At 49.2% G+C, this 23,176-nt stretch overlaps 8 protein-coding genes across 8 annotated transcripts; 4 read left to right on the plus strand and 4 right to left on the minus strand.

Moving 5' to 3' along the window:
* Positions 1 to 1,778: 1,778 nt before the first annotated feature.
* On the minus strand, positions 1,779 to 3,968 carry I302_105239 (uncharacterized protein; the record flags this gene model as incomplete). Its single annotated transcript, XM_019195106.1, has 16 exons — positions 1,779 to 1,831; positions 1,896 to 1,962; positions 2,033 to 2,221; positions 2,304 to 2,379; positions 2,436 to 2,446; positions 2,520 to 2,581; positions 2,645 to 2,753; positions 2,832 to 2,862; positions 2,923 to 3,005; positions 3,059 to 3,127; positions 3,191 to 3,215; positions 3,292 to 3,302; positions 3,375 to 3,406; positions 3,488 to 3,532; positions 3,593 to 3,680; positions 3,756 to 3,968. 16 exons carry the CDS (start codon positions 3,966 to 3,968, stop codon positions 1,779 to 1,781), a joined length of 1,164 nt encoding a protein of 387 aa, XP_019042819.1.
* A 792-nt stretch (positions 3,969 to 4,760) lies between these two features.
* On the plus strand, positions 4,761 to 8,530 carry I302_105240 (uncharacterized protein; the record flags this gene model as incomplete). The annotated part of the gene is made up of 8 exons (XM_019195107.1): positions 4,761 to 5,224; positions 5,281 to 5,829; positions 5,886 to 6,835; positions 6,889 to 7,038; positions 7,092 to 7,293; positions 7,352 to 7,855; positions 7,940 to 8,207; positions 8,348 to 8,530. The coding sequence occupies 8 exons, from the start codon at positions 4,761 to 4,763 to the stop codon at positions 8,528 to 8,530; spliced, it is 3,270 nt and encodes a 1,089-aa protein (XP_019042820.1).
* Positions 8,531 to 9,015: 485 nt separating this feature from the next.
* I302_105241 (uncharacterized protein) lies at positions 9,016 to 10,534 on the minus strand (the record flags this gene model as incomplete). Its single annotated transcript, XM_019195108.1, has 2 exons — positions 9,016 to 9,084; positions 9,170 to 10,534. The coding sequence occupies 2 exons, from the start codon at positions 10,532 to 10,534 to the stop codon at positions 9,016 to 9,018; spliced, it is 1,434 nt and encodes a 477-aa protein (XP_019042821.1).
* Positions 10,535 to 11,310: 776 nt separating this feature from the next.
* On the minus strand, positions 11,311 to 13,153 carry I302_105242 (uncharacterized protein; the record flags this gene model as incomplete). The annotated part of the gene is made up of 7 exons (XM_065870044.1): positions 11,311 to 11,362; positions 11,413 to 11,544; positions 11,594 to 11,688; positions 11,736 to 11,809; positions 11,913 to 12,095; positions 12,147 to 12,339; positions 12,389 to 13,153. 7 exons carry the CDS (start codon positions 13,151 to 13,153, stop codon positions 11,311 to 11,313), a joined length of 1,494 nt encoding a protein of 497 aa, XP_065726116.1.
* A 785-nt stretch (positions 13,154 to 13,938) lies between these two features.
* Positions 13,939 to 15,033, plus strand: I302_105243 (uncharacterized protein; the record flags this gene model as incomplete). Its single annotated transcript, XM_019195110.1, has 5 exons — positions 13,939 to 14,282; positions 14,355 to 14,436; positions 14,492 to 14,612; positions 14,741 to 14,865; positions 14,914 to 15,033. The coding sequence occupies 5 exons, from the start codon at positions 13,939 to 13,941 to the stop codon at positions 15,031 to 15,033; spliced, it is 792 nt and encodes a 263-aa protein (XP_019042823.1).
* Positions 15,034 to 16,671: 1,638 nt separating this feature from the next.
* I302_105244 (uncharacterized protein) lies at positions 16,672 to 17,031 on the plus strand (the record flags this gene model as incomplete). Its single annotated transcript, XM_019195111.1, has 1 exon — positions 16,672 to 17,031. The coding sequence occupies one exon, from the start codon at positions 16,672 to 16,674 to the stop codon at positions 17,029 to 17,031; it is 360 nt and encodes a 119-aa protein (XP_019042824.1).
* A 961-nt stretch (positions 17,032 to 17,992) lies between these two features.
* On the plus strand, positions 17,993 to 19,341 carry I302_105245 (uncharacterized protein; the record flags this gene model as incomplete). Its single annotated transcript, XM_019195112.1, has 8 exons — positions 17,993 to 18,012; positions 18,157 to 18,207; positions 18,307 to 18,618; positions 18,686 to 18,734; positions 18,782 to 18,846; positions 19,065 to 19,109; positions 19,171 to 19,212; positions 19,281 to 19,341. 8 exons carry the CDS (start codon positions 17,993 to 17,995, stop codon positions 19,339 to 19,341), a joined length of 645 nt encoding a protein of 214 aa, XP_019042825.1.
* Positions 19,342 to 19,773: 432 nt separating this feature from the next.
* Positions 19,774 to 23,107, minus strand: I302_105246 (oxoglutarate dehydrogenase (succinyl-transferring), E1 component; the record flags this gene model as incomplete). The annotated part of the gene is made up of 7 exons (XM_065870045.1): positions 19,774 to 19,977; positions 20,028 to 20,345; positions 20,395 to 20,455; positions 20,506 to 22,345; positions 22,389 to 22,641; positions 22,716 to 22,887; positions 22,938 to 23,107. 7 exons carry the CDS (start codon positions 23,105 to 23,107, stop codon positions 19,774 to 19,776), a joined length of 3,018 nt encoding a protein of 1,005 aa, XP_065726117.1.
* Positions 23,108 to 23,176: the final 69 nt, after the last annotated feature.

A 23,176-nucleotide genomic window follows, 5' to 3' on the forward strand; every position in this document is an offset into this window, starting at 1 on the left:
AGAAGCGACATCAGTCCAGTGGAACAGTGACTACGTTGGAGGTAGAATAATGAGCGAAGCAACCTTGACCAGAGGATAATTCAGGCTTGAGAATGAACAATGTGAGTATCGAGATACCAAGTGAGTCCTGTGTAAGCAGCGGTACCCTCTCACACTCGTACTCACACAATCAGCCCGTCCATAACTTTCCGCAATCCCAATCCATCTACAAAGCTTTCTTTCTTTGTCCTCCTAACACAACCCCTTTGAAATACCACATTACATCTCACCCCTTTTGCCTTTCTCCGATCAGTATACACAGAAAATCGTTCTCACGACCATCAGTAGGAGAAGCCATCCAGCTGGATTGGGAAGGACAAAGGGATGTGTGGGAGAATTTGAGAAAGGAGGGGTTGTCCGAGGAGATCCTTTCGATATCAATACATATTTACAGATTGTTCTAGAGGTGTGAATGTATCCCTTGCTGGGTACGAATTTAAATCAGGAAGGATTGTCAGATGGATTGTGTTGTGAGAAGTGCTGACTGCTGACTAAGATACGTCGTTTCGTTACCTGTGACGGTGGTTCTGACTGAGCGTCCGTGCATTTGACAGATGAGTGAGGGGGCCGAGGGCCGCTGTCCTTCAAGCTGAGGTATTGATTGTAACATGCTGTTTACTGGGAACAACATCGCCAAGTCTATACAGAGCAACTAGCTGAGAGTAAGATATCGAATCACCGACCAGCAAACGCTCAGTTAATCTTGTTTGGCGATCGAGCTCAATCTCCGTGATCACGTGATATCGTAATCCGCTGATAGGAGAAAAACACTCACCGAGTTCAAGAGAGATGAATGCTCAGGATGAACGAGGCAAGATGCATCCACACCACCTGCAAGGCAAATCGCCTTATCCCAACTGAGAACGAGCCGGATCTTGGTGTAGGACAGGTGTCGAGTGATTTACTCTAAGAACTCGAATAAATCAACTCTCGCCCATAAGTCAGCCAACCAGTCAGTCTTGATCAATTCATCTCACTGGCGAAATGGATAACTAACAACCCGATCTACCAGGCGACCTTCGCATCGCATCGAAAAGATATAGATATATCCACCATTGTTCAGGATGTCCCCCCCACCCAGCAGACCCATCCTAATCCTCTCCTTCCTCATCCCCCTTTCCATCTACCTCTACACCCCGCAAGCCACTATCGCATCGTACATTCACTCCTACCGCCAAAACGAGCTTATCCGAACGTTGTATACACTTAGTCAGCCGTGGCTTGTCGATACGTGCGCGATCATTCTTCTCGCCTCCGGTTTGTTGGCGGTGTTGTCGGATGTACTTTATAGGATATTGACGGTGATCATGTGGATTCGAGGTGGTACCGCTCCCTAGGCATTAGGACCTGATGTATCGGGGAGGTACCTATTGGGTAATTGCAACGACGTATCTTTCTTTTCTTGCGTTCTTGATAGCTCAATCTATGATTGTGTATGTACGTTTCATGATGGTATAGATAGCTACTCAAGTAGATGTATGCAAATTCAGATGTTATATTTCTATATCTCTATATTACAAGCTTTTTATCTCTCCATGGAATATCTAGCATCAGATCCACTTCGTTTCCTTTCTCTTATACTGCATCATCAGCATATCTCCGGGAATGTATCGTACAGCTTATTCCCAATTGTGTATTCTTCATTTCAGATCGTCGATAGAATGTTTCCTTCTTGAGCCAGTGGATATTGAATCGAATGTCCTTTTGAGTGCGTGGTGCCAGAAGATACCACCAATGGATCACTTGCTAGCCGTTTTGTACGCTACCATACCTCCCAAAGCGAGCGAGTAACCTAGACATGCGAATTGATAAGCCGGCATAACCATTATACTTGAGAACTGTCTGTGGTGACTCACCGAATATTTGGATCGAGGTGATAGGACTTCCAAAGAAGATGACACTACTGCTTATCAACAGGATATCCTGTTCGCAAGTGACAACATTCCATCAGCTTCACATCTACACACTCAGACGGAACGTCCCATGCGCATACCTTGAATACCCCCGCCAAAGTCAAGACCAACCCTCCCGCCGCACCGATCAAAAAGACAGCAGCAACGTTCAGCCCAAATGCCACGGCAGCATTGGAGATCATGATGAGGGGTCCTATTCGCATGTACTCTCTGAAGGGAGCCAGGCCCTCAGTGAAGGGAAGAAAACATGCGTTGATTATTGCGCATACCTATTGCGTGGATCGCATGAGCATACTTCCTGTATTCTTGCGGTCCGATGTAAGAGTTACAGAGGATCAAGTGGAGACTCACGGGAGCGTAGTAGTGTAACGAACACAACGGATCCATCTTGAGTCCTTGCAAGAGTATCTGGATCATGACCAGTCGTCTGCGTTCCAATGAGTCAGCATTGGAGTGGAGTTTCGCCCGATTACACCAACTCACGAAGATTCGAACTGTCCAACCGGAGATTAGCGAAAGTTCCGACGTTTTCAAGATGGTATTCTAAGTAGAATGGAAACCACTCACAGCTACAGCGCTGACCTGACAGAGGAAGCCGAACATCTGGAAGTGTAGTTCTCCATATGCAGCTACTCAAAGGACTCTTGATCAGCTGGAATCTCGGCGTGATATTCGATCTCGTCCCAACTGACCTAAAGCGCAGCCTGTAGAGATGAGCAAGACGATCATGACCAGTCGAGAGGTAAGGACTTGGAGCTTGAAGATTGCTGAGATGAGTAAGATGGCGACTGGCGTGAATGCCTGTGCGCAATGGCCGTCAGCTGCACAGACTTGGGGTCCGCTTCCCGCATTTGCTGTTATTGGAAAGACCGAACATACCTTGAGCATCTGGATGAACGATACGCTCAGCCTGATGTCCATATATTAGCTCATAGGCACTTCATGTTGACCGATGCAGCTGGTCACTTACGTGAGATAAGCTGTATTACTAAGTATCAGTGATCCCGAGAAGAGCACACCGATAGGTAAGATCGATTTGAGGTATAATTCTCGCTACGTATGAGTAAAGTCAGCTCGCCCTGTGTATGTGTGTGAAGTATACGTACAGTCATTTCTATCTTGTCTAAGCCATCCATCAAGTTGGTAGTGGCTCGGAGGATACGAGTTCCCAATGCCTATTTCAATCGAGTCAGCATGATCTTCTATGCGAAAGAGAGACGATTGAAAGGTCAACTCACAGCGCATCCGAGATGATATGATGTTCTGATTACATTGTTCTTCAGCTATAAGACTGGCTATCTCCAGCACAAGGCCCCTTTCCCAATGGTCGCACACTCACATGAAAATTGGCTACACCGAGATAGATAAGAATTGGATTTAGCAAGACGAACCAAGCCATGCACGTGTATGACTGGAACTCACATATGGATAGTTGAGATTACTGTAGAGGTATTCTACAAAATCAAACCTCGTATATCAATATCATGACCAGAGCAGTAGGGGTCCCACGAGAGTGGGAGTATAGGCTGACGTACTGTTGTACAGGATAACAGCAGAAGACAAAGCAATCCATATCGGTACTACAATCAACATTGGTCAGTCAAGCCGGATCGATACCACAAAATGCCAGTTCAACTAACTGATGAAAGCAGGACTCATGGTCTTCTTGTTGGTCTTCTGTTCAGACAGATTCGGTGTGATCTCCACTTGCTGCTTGACACCTTCGTACTATTTCGTTGAGGGGTATACCATCAGCTCGGCGATAGAACCAAGTCTGCTTTCAGAGGTCAAGAATGAACATACCAGGCCGTGATGCTTTTCCATGTCATTACCACTGCTACTCCCGAAGTAATCTCCTTTATCGCTCCTCGACCCTCCAGACCCAGTCCTTCTCATGGGTTCTGATCCCTGTCCATGAGGCGGGTACACACCTGGACTGGAGAGTGGTGATCCTGATGCCCTCGGTGAACCGCCGTTGTGAGAAGGTAACAGTGGGCTTCCTTTTTTGCCTGACATTGTGGGGTGAGCTTTGAGCTGGGAAATCAACTGCTCTGAGGCTGAGCTGTGTTGAAGGGTATCCAAGGGGGAAGAGGTGTCAGGTTGATGAAGGATGATATGATGAATGATGAATGATGAATGATTTGTGTCTATGTATTCCTTTCTTTCAGTTCAACGCGTGTTATATCGTTGAATCTATTCATCTATTTTATTACGTTGGACGGAACAGGGAATTACACTTTAGCATATATACAATATATACCCTTGAACTTTATTCCACGACATATACAAAGCGGACATCACCGTCATCGCACTGGTAGTGAAAAGGTCCAGAGTGAGTCTAAGCTGTATGACTAACGAGTATTACAACCCTGAGAAATCTAGGACATGAGATTTGTAATTGGAATTGTAATTCGGCTTGTACTCTTGTAATCCTCTGATATTTCGCTTTTGTTCTCTAACTTACCCATCAAATCACACCTCGTACTTGTAATTCATCTTGAACTTTCTTTCTCCATTTATCATTTAGCTAGCTATACATCATCAATCATAAACTACCATTCATATACCACTACCAACGTATCCAAGTCAGTCACCTAATTCAAAGATCACGCTAAATCATCCCACTCTCACTCCTGCAGATCCGTAAAGAAAGTCGTTCGTAGCATTGACATCTAAAGCACACATCACCCACCTTTTCGCAAGGGCAATCCGTATAGTCGATCAAATGGTCACTACACAGCTCTTGCACCAATCCCCACTCGGTACTTGTTAAATCGGTCAATGGAACAAAAGCTACAACAATAAAAGATGATATCCACCGCTCTGGTGACTTCGCACCTCCTGGCACTACTCCTACCGCTCATCCTCCTATCACCCATCAACACACACGGCGCACCCGAGCCAGCAGCGTTGGTAGCGCTACCTCAATACACCTCCACTACCTCCAACAAACGATACTCACCGCCTCAACCACCACTCGAACTAGACCACGATGTCCTCCCCTTCGTGATCATCTCAACGATTGATGGGGCACTGCACGCCGTGGAGAGGGAAACGGGTAAAGTCAAGTGGTCCTTGAAAGACGGGGTGGAACCGCTCGTCGGAGGTGGGGTACGGGGAAAGGGGAATGACGAGGAGTACATTGTCGAACCGCTGAGTGGGAGTCTGTACGTTTTCGAGGATGAGAATGGGGAGGGTATGACTAGTTCAACCGAGACAAAGGAAGGGCAGACGCCTAAAATCAGGAAACTACCCCTTTCAGTGGAGCAGCTGTGAGTTTTGGGTCTTAGGCTGATGGGAATATAGCTGATACAATGATGTGCAACAGTATCGAGCTTTCGCCGTTCACGTTCCCACATTCACCCAGTAGGATCTTCACAGGTTCCAAGCATACTTCGCTCCTGACGTTGGATCTGCGTACGGGGCAGCAGTTAGATTGTTTTAACTCGTTCGGGACGAACCATTCACACTGTGTATGTGAGAATGAAGAGCTGTTGGATGACTTGGAAGGGAAGAGCAGATCGAACAGGGATCTGTTATTCGTAGGAAGAACGGATTACAAATTGACCATCCATTCACCTCCTATCGCTTCGTCCTATGGCGGCCTTTCACCCTCGACGTCCACTTCGACAATGTACCAGACTGCCGCGGAGGCTAAGAGAAATGCGGGCGCGCAGGAGATCACGTACTCGACGTACACGCCCAACAGCTATGATAGACCCCTGGCGGATTACTGGGTGAAGAATGGTCTGGCAGAGCAAGGTTGGGGAGATGGAGGCGAGAAGAGGACGAGAGTCGAGTTGGCGTATGATGGTGATGCCGTGGGGGTGGAGAATGAGAAGGGTGTGAAGTGGGTGACGAGGTTGAACAGTATTGGGTGAGCAGTATTGGTGGAACACAATTGGAAGGGTCGTACTGACGTTGTCATTTTAGCATCGCCGTCTACGATGTCCTGCTGCCCCTCGACTCACCTTCAGCCAACCCCATCCTCGTCCCTCAACCCCCACCTCACCTTCCCACATTATTCCCACCGACTTCTAGACCGTACCAACATTTCATCGATATCGCCAAGAAACCCCAATCCACCTATATCGGTTCAATCCCCTTACAACTCACTCTCCCTCCTTCCGAGAACACCTCCGAACCAATATCCGGCACCAGCACCGGTGACAAACGCAAACCATTACTATACGCCCTTTCATCCTCCGCCTACCCTCTCATCAACTTTGCGCCTCCCCCCCGACCGGGTAGTCTGACCAATGGTTCGTTCCTATTAACAGAGGATTTACCAGAGAAGGATCAGCTCTTACCTTATCTGATCGACCCGCCTTCCGAAGATCGAGCGTTGGTCTTGGCTCAACAATCCACTTTGCCCATGTCAAATATCCGAGAGAGGGATATCCCTCGTCGTGGATGGTTCTGGTGGATCCTGAGCACGATAGGGACGTTGCTTATAATCTGCGGGATTGCATTGACGCAATTCGCAAGATCGCCGAGGGTCAAACAAAGCACTTCGCCTGCGGATGAGAAGACTCCTCTGCTTATTACGCCGCCGCGGGAGGAAGTTACTTCAGCTAGAGTGGAGGAGAAGCTTGATGAGATTGGTGTCCCGACTACCTCGGCTCCTCCAGTGGAGAGCGAAGATACACCCACACCCAAGAAGAAGTCCACAAGAAGGCGAGTGAGGGGAAAGAAGAAGCGTCGAGACTCGTCAGCTGCGATCCTCGAGGAGGGTGGCGAGGACGATGAGGATGATGGGTCGGGCGTCTCGCCGAAGAAGGACGACGAGAAGCCTTTACCTGATTTACCGAGGGAGATGTCCTCGACCGATCTCCTGGATCAGGAGGACAAAGAGAGGTTGTCGATATCTGATACGATAATAGGTGAGCTCAAACGCTGTTCGTGTGGCAGTAAGCTGATTGATCTGTTCACGCAGGCTTTGGATCACATGGGACAGTTGTGTTGAAAGGTACATGGGGAGGAAGGCCCGTAGCTGTCAAGCGGCTATTAAGCGATTTCACGAGGCTGGCAAGTCAGGAGGTCAAACTGTTACAGGCCAGTGACGATCATCCTAATGTGATACGCTGTAAGCTGTCTCTTGCGTATTAGCTACAGCCCAAGCTGACTTGTATATTTTAGACTATTGTCAAGAGAAACGAGACAATTTCCTGTATATCGCGCTGGACCTATGTCAGGCTTCCCTGGCAGACCTGATCGAAACGCCCGACAAACATTTAGAGCTGGCATCTTCGCTAGACAGGAAGAAGGCTTTGACGCAGATCACGGCGGGGGTGAAGCATCTACATGGGATGAAGATTATTCATCGGGATATCAAGCCTCAGTGAGTAAACGGACGATCACTGAGCAGAGATGGAACTAATGTGATGAGCCAAATATAGGAACGTGCTCGTGTCAAGGGGTAAAGATGGAGCTTTGCGAATGCTGGTCTCCGATTTTGGTCTCGCCCGACGTCTGGACCAGGGTCAATCGTCCTTTGCACCTACCGCGAACAACCTCGCTGGGTCCCTGGGATGGCGAGCACCAGAATGTATAAGGGGTCAAGTAAAGTTAAACGAAGGAGTGACCTTCGATCCCAACTCTACTTTCTCCTCATCCTCCTCTTCCACCCATTCATTGCTCGATGATGTACCCCTGAGTTCCGAAGAGAAAGAACGGGATAAGAATAACAGGTTGACCAAGGCTGTTGATCTGTTCGCGCTTGGATGTCTGTACTTTTGGGTATTGATGTCTGGTCAGCATCCTTATGGGGAGACGTACAACCGGGAGAGTAATATCGTTAAAGGGGATATGGTGAATATAGGGGATCTGGATGTGTTGGGTGAAGAAGGTGTGGAAGCTAGGGAGTTGATCGGGAGGTTGCTGAGTATGGAACCTGGGTCTAGGTGGGTTAAGTGTTTCTCTTACATTATCAAGATCAATGTAAATGTCAAGTAGATAAAGGGTATATGCTGATATCTCAACTACAGACCGGACACCTCGGAATGCCTGATCCACCCATTCTTCTGGACAGCAGGGAAACGGCTCTCGTTCCTATGCGACGCATCAGACAGATTCGAAATTATGGAGAATGATCCTCCGGAATCTACGCTGGTGCTTCTAGAAACCAACGCTAGTGATGTGGTGGGGAAGGATTGGTACTCGAAATTGGACAAGACGTTTACGAATAATCTGGGGAAGTATAGGAAGTATAAGGGTGGGAGTGTTAGGGATCTGTTGAGGGCTATGAGGAATAAGGTGGGTCGAGGTTCTTTTTGGCGCGATGAGGTGGGCGAGGACGGGATGACGAAGGGACGGAAGAGAAACGCAGTCTATTGAGATATGGAGTTGGATTGAGGTTACGATGCAGAGCCAAGCTGACAATATTGCCGCCGTAGAAACATCACTACCAGGATCTCGAGCCCTCAGTCAAACGTCATCTCGGCTCCTTGCCAAATGGATTCTTACATTACTTCACGTCGAGGTACCCACGGCTGTTCCTACATGTGCATGGGGTGGTCAAGGAGAGTATGTTGAGGCATGAATCGATGTTTGAAGGGTATTTCCAGGAGGGTGGGTGAGTGTAAGACAAGATTAGAAATGGACATTAAGAGATGGATGCGATGGGATGGGGTGGGATTATGAGCATGTGCATTATCAGTTATCGGTTCATAGATTGCTTGTTTGTTGTATTTTGTTTTTGTTGTTTCGTTCCATATGATATGACATTTCGATCGATCAATTTTGGACTTTCGTTGCGTTTGCTTTTGGGCTTGTCTCACTGTGACTATACGTACGATATCAAAATATCAAATATGCAAAACCTATCTGCAATTTCGCGCAATTTCAGTGCATGTTGCATATCAAGCATGTGTGTAAAATTAGTCTTACGATGTATCCTACTGATTCGAAGAAATGCGGAAGATTGGTCAGACCTCCAATCCGGTGGTCTGCCCATTATACTCGTAAAGAGATGATGTGTAAAGTGAACAATCAAGGATGACTTGTGGATAGGTGGACCAAGGTGTATCCCATACGAAGGTCGAAGCCCAGTTCACCTTGTTCTTTACTCCTTACTCATCGTCTCTTCGTCCTCTCCTTCTTCTAGGCCCTCAAGATAGACAGGTTCGTTCAACTACTCAGTGAACGATATGATCAGCATTTCCCTTCCTAGCTCGAGATGCCCAAGACTCAAGACCAAAACCTGAACCAGAACTCACAACTTCAACCAAACCCAACCACTCACCCAACCCTCTGACAAACTCGTCCCCTCCCTCGCCTGCTCCGCCAGCTCTCCACCATGATTTCCTAACTTGTATCGTGGAGTCCGAGTCTCCAGACGGATCGACAGGTTTCTGTTCTTCCTCGTTTTGCTCCTCCTTAAATGTCATACCACCACCATTCTGCTTTTGGTCTTCGCCTTCGTTTAGCTCGTCGGCCCTGAACCCGATCAAAGGATCATCAGGCGTGTAAAGCATGAACCCTTCAAATGTTGATGTAGGTCGGAGTATTCTCAGGGGTCCATAGGTTGTGTCAGTTGGGATTTCGTCTTCTTGATGAAGTTGAGTATTGGTCTCGGTTTCAATCTTGATATTGGGTTCGGAGTCGGGGTTTACATCAAAAGCAGGCGGATCATCCTCGGTAGAAGGGGAGGGTATGAGATCTTCTTCTTCTTTTACTTGTATCTTATCGTCCGAGTCTGAATCATCCGCAAAAGTCGAGGTCGAGGTATCTTGGTTGATGATATGGGATGTCTGCGACTCGTCCTCTCCCTCACTCTTGGCCACCTCATCATCCACCTTGATCTGCTCCTCTACCAACTCCATACTCTCCGTCACTTTCGGCATAGGCACAGGCGAGGGCGAAGATCTCCGTTGATTCAGCCGTTTCTTAGGTGTCGGTAGAGGGTATTTCAGCGGAGTGGCCTCTTGTACAATTATATCTGGTATAGGTATATCCCCGGAGCGTTTCTGAGGGGTAGTATAAGCTGTTTTCGCACGTTTACTTGGTGTTCTCGTTATTCTTGCTCCTAGGTGCTCTTCCTCTTCCTGTTCTCCCTCCTGGTCTTCGTCGTCCGAGTCCAGCCTGAAGCGTTTCTTACTCTGGTTCACCTGCGATCTATTACTGGTCCGAGGTTTTGACAACGCCACCTGGCCTGTTCCCCTTCGTCTACTGGGTAACTGACGAGTCGTCCTTCTAAGGCTTGTCCCTTCCTCCATATCCACATCTCCATTCTCGCCCTTGGTCGTACTTCCTTCCTCCTTCGACGTAGAGCCAGAGCCAGACGAGATATCCAATAAACCCCCTCTATCCGGTCGTTTTCCCGTAGAAAGGATGACCCCCCTCCATCCCTTGGGTATATCCACGTATTGCCCTACCACCGTCCTTCCCCTAAACGAAGCGTGGGTACTCTTCCCATCGGGGGTGGGACGAGGTTTGAAGTATGACGATGTTGGCGCGGTGGTTGTGCTGTAGGGGGTCGAGTTGGGGCCGAGCGAGAAGGGGAGGAGGGATAGGGACGGTGAGCGAGGGAGGGGGGAGACGGAGGGGGAGGGGGAGATGATGAAGGTTGTTGGGTGGGACATTGCGGGGGATAGGTGACTAGGTAGGGATGATGATGTATATCAACATATACTGTTCATAAGAGTATGTCTTGACACCAATTTGTCAATTTCATTCGAAAGTCGACTTGAGACGCGTAACATGAGTGAAGGCATTTACTTCCGACGCGTCAAATATATAACGAGTGCAGAACATGACAAATCGACCCATTCCACGAACCACCCAAGCACAAACGTAGTTATACCCCTGCATTCATCAATCATAGCTACCATCAGATAAAATAACATTTTGCACGAATAGCCGTCACAATATACGTTTTCTCACTATATATCCTCAAGGGAGGGGGAAAGACTATACTCGGCATGAAAAGAAAACCCAACCAAAAAGAGATGTCCACAAAGCTAGGAAGAAGGGAAAGAGAGAAACGGATAATGTACATTTTGATTCGACCTGAGGATTTCCAAAAAGAGGGCTCGTTCCATGGGAATTGTGTGTGTATGTCGTGCTAGGTGAGCTCGGGGATGACGCATCTCTCGCTTGGGAGGATGTTGGCACCATTCGCTTCGAGGCGGCAGTCAACGGCGGTGAAAGGATATTCGCATCCTATTTGCGCAAGGTCATCCGGACATCAAAGAAGCGCTGTCTGGTCCTTGTGATGGGCGAGCGGCGCGGATTATATATGGCTTGGTGAGAGGAGTATTATACGGTGTGTTGGGGCATTGCTGAGATATATCGTAGATGGTATGAGGCGTGACGGGAGGTATAAGGTATCGGTGTGGGCAGTGGTGGTAAAGAAGGTTTAGTAGCTCTGGGCCATGGGGTTGTTCGGTGGACTTTGGTGATTTTGCAGACTAAGCCAAACAGCATTAGCACTAAACCTGGCCTCCAGCGTCCTACCCACCTCTTCCGCTTCGACTTTGTCATCTCCTTCTTCAACGCCGCGCCGTCCAGGGGCTTGAGCAGCTCGAACGAGCACAGCAGGTCCTCTGAGACAGACATGACCGCACCGAAGTTGTCGAATTCGCCGCAGTAGCTGGGCAAAGGGTTAGCGTGGGTGTACGCAGAAGAAAAGGGTGACCCACTTTGGCGCAGAGAACACTGTCACCAGCGTCCTGTCGTTGTAAAACTCGTACCCATCCTCCACCACCATGTGCGCTCGGCAGATCAGGTCCATGTCCTAGAGGGGGCTCAGCGTGGTCCACCTGGGTGTATATAGAAACTCACGTGAGTGGCCAGGAACGCATTAATCACGCTCTTGCCATAGCAGAACGATACACCTCGTTCGTTGTCTTCCCAATCTAAAGCGGTGTCGGAAGGGTCGGACCACACGAGATCGTTCAAGAGGCCGTAGTCGGGTACGTCTGGAGGAGTCAGCACAGCCCTGGATAAAAGAGAACCCACCAGTTGGCCTCTGTATCCTCCTGATATCGTCCATGCTCTTCAAACTTGGACTGAGACCACCATGCACACAGAAGATCTTGCTGGCGACGATGGATGCGATGGGGAGGGCGTTGAACACGTCGATAAAGGTCTTCCATGTCTTGATGTTGGTCCGTCGTTTGCATTCGTCGTAGAAGCCGTACACTAAGGCAGGAGGGTCAGCTGTAGCTTGTTCAAAACAAAGAGTGAACTAACCCCTCGTGACATTAGCACACTCGTGGTTCCCACGGAGGAGGAAGAAGTTTTCCGGGTACTTGATTTTGTAGCACAGCAGGAGGAGGATCGTCTCGAGGGATTGTTTCCCCCTATCGACGTAGTCGCCCAGGAAGAGGTAGTTGGCGGAAGGGGGGAACCCGCACATCTCGAACATCCGGATCAGGTCGGCGTACTGAGGGATGGGTTAGCATAGGTAAGGCGGAGAAGAAGGGTGTACGTACCTGGCCATGAACATCCCCCACAATCTTGACGGGCGGGCTGAGCTCGATCAAGGTGGGCTGCGACAGAAACACCTCTCTCGCTGCCGCACACACGCTGGCAATCTCGGCGTTCTTGAGCGGCGGCGATTTCGTCACTTTCCCACTGTATCCAGCTTCCAACAGTCTGTGAATCATATTGTCGACATCTAGCACCTGCACGCCTCCGCTCGTTCCGCCTATACTGGATCTGCTGATGGTCGCGGAGAGGGCTGCACCGGGTGAGAGGGACGAGGCGGAGTCTCGCTGCATGTGTCCTGGACCCGTGGGCGAGCTGAGGGGAGGGGAGCCGGGTTGGCCGGGTGAGACTGATAGTGCGGAAGGTGGGGGTGGAGAGTGGCCCAGAAGCGACGATCTGGTCTTCGGTGCGGCGAGGATGTTCTGGGTAGTGGGGATGTTGGAGGGGGAAGAAGGTGAGGTGGTTCCGTCGAAAGAGTTTTGCGTGTTTAGGTTTGGTCGGTTGTTGTTGTTGCCTCCCGAGGAGAGGCTCGATATCGATCCGTTCTTCTGGCTGCTACTTGATCCTGCTGTGCCTCGTCTGCCGCTGACTCGGGATGGCGTGCTGAACTGGCCGTTGTTGGCGATGTCGACGGAGGGGGAGGAGGGGGCGTCGGTATCGGGTTTGGAGGAGATGGTGGTGTTGGCTAAAGAGTCGGCGAGGTCGGAGGCGGATAGCTGTTTGGACGAGGTCCGCCCGAGCTTCTTGGAGGATGATTGGCCTTGCCCCATTGTGATGGGTGTGAGGTGTGGATGGATGGTGGGATGATAATGTTGGAGCGGTCTGATGTCCGAGCGTCGTCGCGTGTGATGATCAAGCGTTGGGTGTTACGAGTGGGTTGTGGGGTGATTCAAGGTGGTCGTACGGGGGCCATGGGCTGAGGTGTTGACGATGGTTGTATATGATATGGATGGATGTTGGGTGATAATGAGAAGAGTGGATATGATAGTGAATGTGGTGTGTGAGACAAGAGTAGACAACACCCAGTGACCATTGACCAACGACACAATCACTAGGCCGGGTAACACCACCACTACTAATTCAGGGTAATCACATAATCCAGACTCAGCTAATCGACATTACAGAGTCATTACAACACCTATCCTAATCAGCCCGTTGATCACCATTACAAAAGGGTCCTAGTCATCGCATTCAGCACCAGACGCAGTATAATGACATGTTTGATACATGCATCGTAGCAACTACTCATATCATCATCATCGTCATTCATATCATAGCACAGCATCATCCACCCCGCAGGTTCGTTCTAGAAGCTCAAGTCAAAGAACAATCCATACCAAACAAAGGTAATATCCCAGCTTGGCTCAGGGAAGACGCGTAAACCTTGTGTCGAAGTCAGACCGGTGGATGGGTTGATCATTACGTTGAGAAAAGAACAATCGTCTGGTCAATCCCGAACCGTCATATCGACTCCTTCTCAACTATCTCCCTCTACATACCGAAGCGATCTCACAACTATCTATCACCACTATCTCCTCTACATACACATACTACGATGTCATCAGCCGTAGGCTACTCGACCACCCCTCCCGCGGGATCCTCGCGATTCTCCCTCGCCTCGTCGTCCACCTCGTTGTACTCTACCAGCCAGAACCCATCGAGCAGCACGATCAACAACAACCCCAATAGGAGAGAGTCTGCCAGATCCAGTATCGTCCCGATCCAACAGCAGCTGTTCGGGGGTACCGCTCAACCACAGGGGAATGTGAATATATTAGATAGATCCATCAACAAGACGAAGGGGTCGGAGATGGCCCTGTCGGCATGGGCGTTCATATTTGCCGAGGTGATTGCGTATAGTCAGAGCAGGAGCGATAGTATCGCGGATCTGGAGAAGAGGTCAGTAGGGCTTTTTCACTGTTGGTTCTCTGGTGAGCGAGGGGAGTGTCAAGTGCTGATGTGGTGAGGTAGATTATCGACACTAGGGTACGAAGTCGGACAGAGGATACTGTCGTTGGTCTTGCTCCGCAACACCCAAGCGTCGAATCTCAAGGTGGGTGCGTTCACCTCGATATGATCTCGCTATTGCTAACATAGATATGACGCAGGACCCAAAGAGGGAGCACCGGTTGATACCGATATTGCAGTTTGTGCACACGCAGATATACAAGTATGTGTTTGGGAAACCCGCGGATGGGCTGGAGAGGAGCTCGGAGGCGGAGGACGAGTGTGAGTGCGCCGTATCATGGGGAATGTGATGGCGTTGGACGGGGAAGTGAGAGCTGGGTGGGAGATGAGTGGAGGAGTGGAAGGGGGCTCTTTGTCAGAAGGATCCTGCTAATCACGCCATCACATAGACATGCTGGTACTCAACGAATCGCCCCTGAGCCAGTTCATCTCAGTACCTAAAGACATGTCGGATCTGTCTTGTGAATCGTTTACTGCGGGGCTGGTGGAAGGTGTGTTGGATGGGTTGGAAGTGGTGAGTCATGTTGGGTACGAGTGAAATACAAGTGCTGATATCCCGTAGCCCGCCCGAGTCACCGCTCACTGGGTTGGGGACCAGTACCCTGATCACCCACAACGTACCGTCATCCTCATCAAGTTGGATCAAAAGGTCATGGACAGGGAGGAGGCGCTGGGGAAGTAGCAGAGTGGGTATGCATGGTCATGATATAAGAGGTGTGGTGGTTTGACGATGGGTGAGGCTATTCTCGTATTATGATACAAGCATGAGTTCATGGTAGTATTGCATTCATCGTACCATTCTTTGTTCGTTCTTACTCGATACACTGTCTACTGACTGTTACTTACTACTATTCATCGATCATCCATCCGCAGCATATACTGCAATACACTCTCTACCGTCCAATACTGCTACTATCCTACCACTAAGCTACTCATACTACTACGGCAGCTACTACTACTACCACTACTACTTACTGTCGACCATCTACCACCGCTGCTACGGATATACCACTCCGACCTATCACCATCTACCATAAGACATCTACTGTACTACGACCAAGCAGTAGTACTGACCTCGACCATGACGACGGGAGACAGACACTACCACCACTAATACCTACTTATCACTGAGCTTGACCCTAGTACTCACGAGATGATGGTAATGATAACGACAATTATATCCGTGACGACATCGAAGCTAATAGTGATACTCGTCAACTATTACTACTACTACTACTACTCCTGCTACTACTACTACTCACCTACTACCTAACCTTGACCCTACTCGCAGTGTTTCGTATATTCGGTGCTCGCTCGCTCCGCTCGCTCGCATTGGCCCCATTCAGGGGATGCGGGTTAAAATGTAGCCATCGTGGTTCGCACGTGGTTGACATGAATTTCAAGCAGACTCACCTGATGTCCCGAAGAAGACGATGACGGCGAGAGAAGAGAAGCGATAATGGTCGAGTCGTCGAACTGCTTCAAAATACACCAGATAAGCTGAATGCGATATCCCCGAAGAAGTCAGAATCTGGGCAAAAAGACTGAGTAGAAGGTGATTATAGCGAAAATTGACGATCGCAAGGAGAGACAGCGAAGTGACCAAAAATAGTCTGATGAAAGAAATCAGATGGTGATAAAGAGTGATAACACAAAAATACAAATGGGAGATACGTGGAATAATATTATAACTGAAAAATATCAATAACTCCAATCAGTGAAGACGGCGATGAGAAAGTAAATTAAATAGAAAAATTAACGAATGATGGAATTGTGGAAGAAATAATTGTTACACCCAACCAATCATTACACCGAAAGGGAATATCGCACATACAGAAGGAGAAAGGGGGGTAAGCAAAAAAGGATGATGGTGATGATGATAGCACAATAGAGGACATTTGCCACTCACCTTGACTACGAGAGATATACCGAGTCGACCATCGTAAGAGTTTAATCGATACGCACCCGTCATCAGCAGATATACCCCTTTAATGGTAGGTAGGTAAATGGTGAGAAGGAGGGATTAGTGATGACGAGAAGAAAGGAGGAGAAAGGAGATTAACTTATCCAAGAATGTTCTAAGGATGCGTTCATGATATGTAGAGAAGAGAAATGAGATAGACGTATAATCTCGAGAAGAAGGGGTATATATACCCAATAGGTGTACTCATGACTTGGCTTCTCATCAAAGAACATCTGAGTGTACGCGAAATCGTACGCGTTTTTGTACGCGTTTTTGTACGCGCCACAAAGGTCCGTGCACCGATACTTACGTCCAGATCTTGATGGCCGAAGACCGCAGAGTAAGCACTTCGGCATGATGTCATGGATACTCTGGAAGATAGGTACTGTGGTAGACTCAATCAGAAGTTATCTGTTGGAGGGTGTCTTCATTCACTCAGAGGATCCTTTGGGCGGTACGCCAGGAGTTGACCTTGGACCGAACGTACCTCACGTCAGCTTCATCACCCAGTCATTGGGAGAAGGGATCAGGACGGTATTAGTCAAGTTAGCCTTGGGTGCACAGATCGACGACCACGACAACATTGCGTCCGGAAAGAAGGAGAAGATCTGGAGTGATCCTGGGAAAGAGTATATGTTTTGTGACAAACAATCGGGATCGAGGGCAGAGGAGGGGAGAAAGGGTGGAATGAGAGAGGGTTTCAATACAGCGAATTGAACCCTTTGGATAGGAAGAGAAAGGACCAAGCGATGGGCTGGTGAACTGAGCTGACTCACGCGACAGGTAGGAGAGAAAATAACAACAGGAAGCGACATATAAATGTTTACATTCATCGGAGGCAATGTGATGCGGTGTATGAGATGTGTTGTGATGACTCGAGTCTGTCATACGCACACTTTCGAAGTACATTCTGGATCCATTACGAGCACATGCGATGTAAATCCCTAATTTCCCTAGCTCTGCGGTAGCGGTCCCCACATTAACTCCCCTATGAAACCAATTCCAAGTTCTACAGAAATTGAAAGTCGAGTACAGACACATACGAGCATTACTGGTCCCCACGTTGTTTGCTCAACGGTGTTGCTCATTCCCCCCCTTCCTACTTCATGAATTCACGCCATCTCCTTCCCCTGTTGATTGCAGAGGTCCCTCAGCTCACTCCACTTCACAGGTAGAGTACATCTGATCTTGCTGAGCCATGACAAAGGTCGGTGGCGAAAGTATGTTCGAGGGACGTTACGTAATCTCGCACGCATTGTGGCGCGTACAAAAACGCGTACAAAAATGCGTACATCAGATCATACACTTGGACGTACATTTGACCACCAGTCTCTCACTTGAGATGCATAAATACCCTCCCCCCCCTGAGTTCTTTTTCTATCTTTCATTTCCCTTCCGTATTTATCACCAATTTATATTCGATGGGGTAAATTACTATCATACCTTCCTTTCAACGCTTGACCGCCACCTCGCTTGGGATTAGGTCTGTGCCGATGGTGAGTACGCTTCGCCTCTTCTTCTCCCATAGTTCTCACCTCATTCTTCAGAATTTTAACTCATGGTTCTTCTTCGGCCACCCAGTATTCAAGGGGATGATCCGCTGATTGACAGAGGATCGATCATGACACCTTTGAACTGGCCCCTCGTCCAACATGACCAACCAACATCGTAACTCGTCATGTCGGTACCTGATGAATGGTGAGTGACAGCTGTTCGCCATCTCCTATTCTTCAATTCCCACGTCCAATTCTCTCTTGCCACCCCCAATAAAGTGGTGTCACCTGCTAATCTGATCCAGTCTACTGATCCACACCAAAGGGTACTACTAATTTCACCACTAAGTGCGGGTGAGACCGTTCCGCCTACTTCGACCTCGATGATTGGTTTCATCAGGTGAGTAGTGGTATTCTACCTTCTTATCTTGATTATCTCGACTCAACTCTACCTGTTTTCAAGAGCGGATATAGCTGACATCGTAAATTTTTTGGATAGAACGCTGCCACGTGATTTCGACATTCCCGTCATACTCGTCGGTACCGGGTCACTCGGCACGCTCTTCTCACCAACGCCAAAGTATTCTTTGTCAACTTACGCCGCCGCTGCCGAGATCCTCGATGTTATTGCTGTTTCGGTTATAAAGATGAGTTGGCTCCATGCTGGTGTGTATCGACCACGTGCAATCCACGATGGCTACATTTTACCCGCATCCACCGAATGGGGCCAAGTGCGAGCGAGCGGAGCGAGCGAGCACCGAATATACGAGTCACTGCGAGTGAGCGGAGCGAGGGAGCAGTGGCGATTAGGGTCAAGGTTATAGTAGTAGCTTGGTCAAGGGTAGATGGTAGCAGTAGCTGACTGATATGATCGATAGCTTCGACGTCATCACGGATACTATCGTCGTTTATCATCACCATCGACAAGTGAGTGGTACATCCAAGCTTGAAGCTTGAGGCTGTGACCGTAGTAGCTGATCGGTATCAGTAGTAGCTTTGATGCCATCACGATAATCGTTGATATCGTTACTGTTGACTGGTGAGTACTAGGGTCAAGCTAAGTAGTAGCAGCTTAGTAGTAGTAGCTTAGTGATAGTAGCTTAGTAGTGGTAGATCAGTAGTTGTAGCTAAGTAGTTCTAGCTTAGTGATAGTAGCTCAGTAGTAGTACTTTAGTAGTAGTGGTAGTAGTAGCTTAATAGTAGCTTAGTGGTAGTGGTAGCTTGGTTGCGGTAGTAGCTGACCGATGTCCTCAATAGCTTCGACGTCATCACCATCCTCGACTATATCGTTACCATCGACGAGTGAGTAGAAACATCATGCGCAGTTAGTAGGCTAGTAATAGCTGACCTCAAACATCGACAGCTTCGATACGATCACGGATACTAGGGTCGTTACTATTGTTGAGTGAGTGGTACAGTCTAAGTGTAGGTAATGGTATCATGGTGGTGGTATTAGCTGACCGATATCAATAGTAGCTTCGACGTCACCACGACATCATCGTCGTTGTCTTTACCATTGACGAGTGAGTATTAGGGTCAAGCGATAGGTTGGTCAAGCATAGTAAAAAGTGGTGATAGGTAAGATCTAGCTTGGGGGGTTAGTAGTCTGTGGTGCACTACCTGACTCGATAGTCTGTTAGTGAGAGTAGTGATATAGCAATAATAGTATGCACATAGAAGTAGCTTAGGTGGTACCACCACCAAGTGAATAGTCTCTCCATAGCTATGGATACTATCCCTGATGCCATCATTTTCACTGCGTATACCATCATCCTCTCGTTGATGGATCATGGTTATCAGTACATTTGCCCCTCGCACCCACGATCACGACGAATCACAATGCATTTGATATGGTTTTTCTTTAGTCCATTTATATAACTACGAAAACTAGATATCTGATCTGGAGGGAAGAATGGATATTGGTGATGTTACAAGTATGAATATTGACGAGCGAAAACCAACTCCCCTATTGCCCCTCCTCGGCCTTTGCAAAAGCCATCTCATTGATCATCTCAATCTCCTTCTTGTGCGCATTCTTGTTACCCGTAGCAACCGACGAGGAAGGTTTCCTACCCGCATAGATGGGCACTTTACCAGCGTGGTGCTCGGTCTGCTTGAGCGCAGTGATCAATCGAGGTTGCACGTACGTCCATGCACCGTTGTTCAGGGGCTACATGCAATGTTAGCACATGTCACCTCCTTTTAAAGTAGTTTACTCACCTCCTCCTGGGCCCAGACGACATCGGCGTTGGGGTATTTATCGAGATGAGGAGTCAACAGGTCATAGGGCAACGGCGAGAGCTGCTCCAACCTTGAGATGGCAACATCGTTGATCCCTTTATCCTCACGCTCCTTGAGCAGCTGGAAGTAGACCTGACCGGTACACAGGATATGTCGTCGGATCTTCTCGGGCTCGACCAGGTTCTCCGGGTGGGGTTCGGGCAGGTATCGTTGGAAGACGCTTTCGCCGGTCATCTCTTCAAGCGACGATCGGGCGAGCGGGTGTCTCAGCAGCGATTTCGAGAAGAACACGACCAGCTAAGCACATCATTAGTACTCGCACCATATCCCGTGCTAATCGACTCACCGGCTTCCTGAAATCCCTCTTGATTTGCCTCCTCAACACGTGGAAGTAGTTTGCGGGGGTGCTACGTCACCGTCAGCACACAATATCACCAAGTAGGGTGGACTAACTCACGTCGGGTAGACAATCTGCATGTTACAGTCCTGGTGCTGCCTATCCAACTTCTCCGCCGAAGGGTAGATCCTCGGCTCGTCGTCACACAACTGCAAGAACCTCTCGATCCTTCCCGAAGAGTGCTCCGGACCCTGACCGTCGTACCCGTGAGGCAACGAAAGCACCAACCCGGTCCTCTGCAGCCACTTCCTCTCACCCGACGCCAGGAACTGATCGATGATGCACTGAGCGTTGTTGGCGAAATCACCAAACTGGGCTTCCCAGATGGTCAGACTGTTGGGCGAGACGAGCGAGTATCCCAGCTCGAATCCTAAAGTACCAAACTCGGACAGGTGCGAGTTGCAGACGGTGAACGAACCTTGCTCGCTCGACAAGTGCTTCAACGCCACATAGGTCTGCTCGTTCTCTTGATCGTGGACCACGGCGTGTCGTTGTGAAAACGTACCTCGCTCGACATCTTGACCGGAGATCCTGACATGGGTACCTTCAAGACACAACGCACCAAACGCGAGAGCCTCGGCGGTAGACCAGTCGATGTTTTTACCGTCCGCAACCGACCTCCCCCTCGTCGCGATAATCCTAGCCAGGTTCTTGTGCGGAGTGAAACCCTCAGGGAACGACGAGATGTTCTCTCCAATCTTCTTCAGCGTCTCCTCTTCGGTACCAGTAGGCAAGTGAGGCAAGACGTTCTCGGCCAATTCTTTGGGCGTGGGGAAACCTTCCCAAGACGACGAGAGCCATTCCCTGGGCGACGGCTTGTAATCCTTGGACCCATCATAAGCCTTCTCCAGCATGCCCCACACCCACTGCCTGTGCTCGTCAATCTCCTTCTCGGTGAATGTTCCTTCCTTGATCAACTTATCCGTGTAGATCGACAAGACCGTAGGTTGTTTCTGGATCGCCTTGTACATCTTGGGCTGGGTGAATGAAGGCTGGTCCGTCTCGTTGTGACCGTATCTTCTGTAACAGACGATATCCACCACTACATCCTTCTTGAACTTGGCTCTCCAGTCGGCAGCCAAAGTACACACATAGTTGACGGCCTCGACATCATCACCGTTGACGTGGAAGATGGGCGCGTCGATTGACTTGGCGATATCGGATGGGTAAGGGGTGGATCGGGCGAATCTAGGGTCGGTGGTGAACCCGATCTGGTTGTTGACGATCAGGTGAACGGTACCGCCCGTACCGTAATTGGGGAGACCTTGCATACCGGTGGTCTCGTAGACCACACCTTGACCGGCGAAAGCGGCGTCACCGTGGAGAAGCACACCCATGGCGGAATCACCGGTCCCTTCGTCGCCCTCGAAATGCTGGATCGCCCGGGTCTTTCCGAGCACCACTGGGTCTTCGGCTTCCAAATGCGATGGGTTGGCGACGAGTGAGAGCGAAACCTTCTTTCCCGAGGGAGTAGGTCGGACATAGTTCGCACCCAAGTGGTATTTCACATCACCACCACCGGTATCGTCTTTGTCGGTATTGGCAAACTCGTTCAAGATCGCTTCGATGGGTTTCCTAATGACATTACCGAGCACATTGAGTCGACCTCTGTGGGGCATACCCATGACAATCGACTTGACACCCTCGTCGACCGACCGATCGATCAACGCCTTCATACCGGGGATCAACGATTCACACCCTTCTAAACCAAACCTCTTCTCGTTGGGGTACTTTGACGCGATAAACTTCTCGAACAATTCCGACCACATTAACCTATCAAGGATCATCCTCTTTTCTTCGGTGGAGTAGTTCCATTGCACGGGGATCTCGACTCGCTCCCTCAACCAATCACATTGTCCTCGGTCGACAATATGGACGTATTGTATACCGACGTGTGTGCCTAAGTATGGTGTTAGCTCAATCCTTTCACTCGCTCCACTCACAGTACATCCTCTTCAACTCCTCGATGATCTGACCGAGAGTGAGTTTATCCCCATCCACTGATCCCTGGAATCGAGGCAGGATACCGTCGCTCAACTTGAACTCCTTCTTCATATCCGCCTCGGTCCAGCCATAGTAATCCAACTTCAACTCGGGAGGGACACGGGTATCGAGATCGGCGTCGGAGATGTGGAGAGGGTCGAGGTTGGCGATGTGGTGTCCTCGCACTTGATACGCTCGGATAAGGAGTTGGACCTACACAATCAGCTCTTGCTTTCGAAGACTTAACCCACCTTGAGATAATCCGTGACATCACCGCTTCCCTCGACGCTCATCTTGGGACTACCATCAGCGGCAGTAGGTACCGAGCTCGCCGCACCGATGAATCCAGGTGGTGGGGTATAAGCAGAAGATGAAGGGAGACCTTTGTCGAGTCCTGAAAAGTAGACGGCCCATGAAGCGTGAACCGCTTTAGGGTCTTGCTTCCAAAGTCGGTACATCCTGTAAAGTCAATCAGCCTTTATCCTTCCTTTCCCCCCACACACACTCACTCCTCGGTGTAGTAGGTGTTACCACCGTTCGCGAACAGATCATTCTTGCTTGGAGCTTGAGCTTCCGTCGCATACGTTCGTTTCTGCAGGACCAAAGGTCTAACCCCGGCGAACGACCTGGCGGCGGCACTGCGGCTCAGATGTATGTTTTTCGGTATTGTTCGTATCATGTTGGTGTACGACGATAGATGAGTATCGTCTAGGTGGGTATGTGGTCTGTTGAATGAAGAGGCAACAAG

The sequence above is a fragment of the Kwoniella bestiolae genome, chromosome 3, assembly GCF_000512585.2.
Source record: "Kwoniella bestiolae CBS 10118 chromosome 3, complete sequence".
Taxonomy (NCBI): Eukaryota; Fungi; Basidiomycota; class Tremellomycetes; order Tremellales; family Cryptococcaceae; genus Kwoniella; species Kwoniella bestiolae.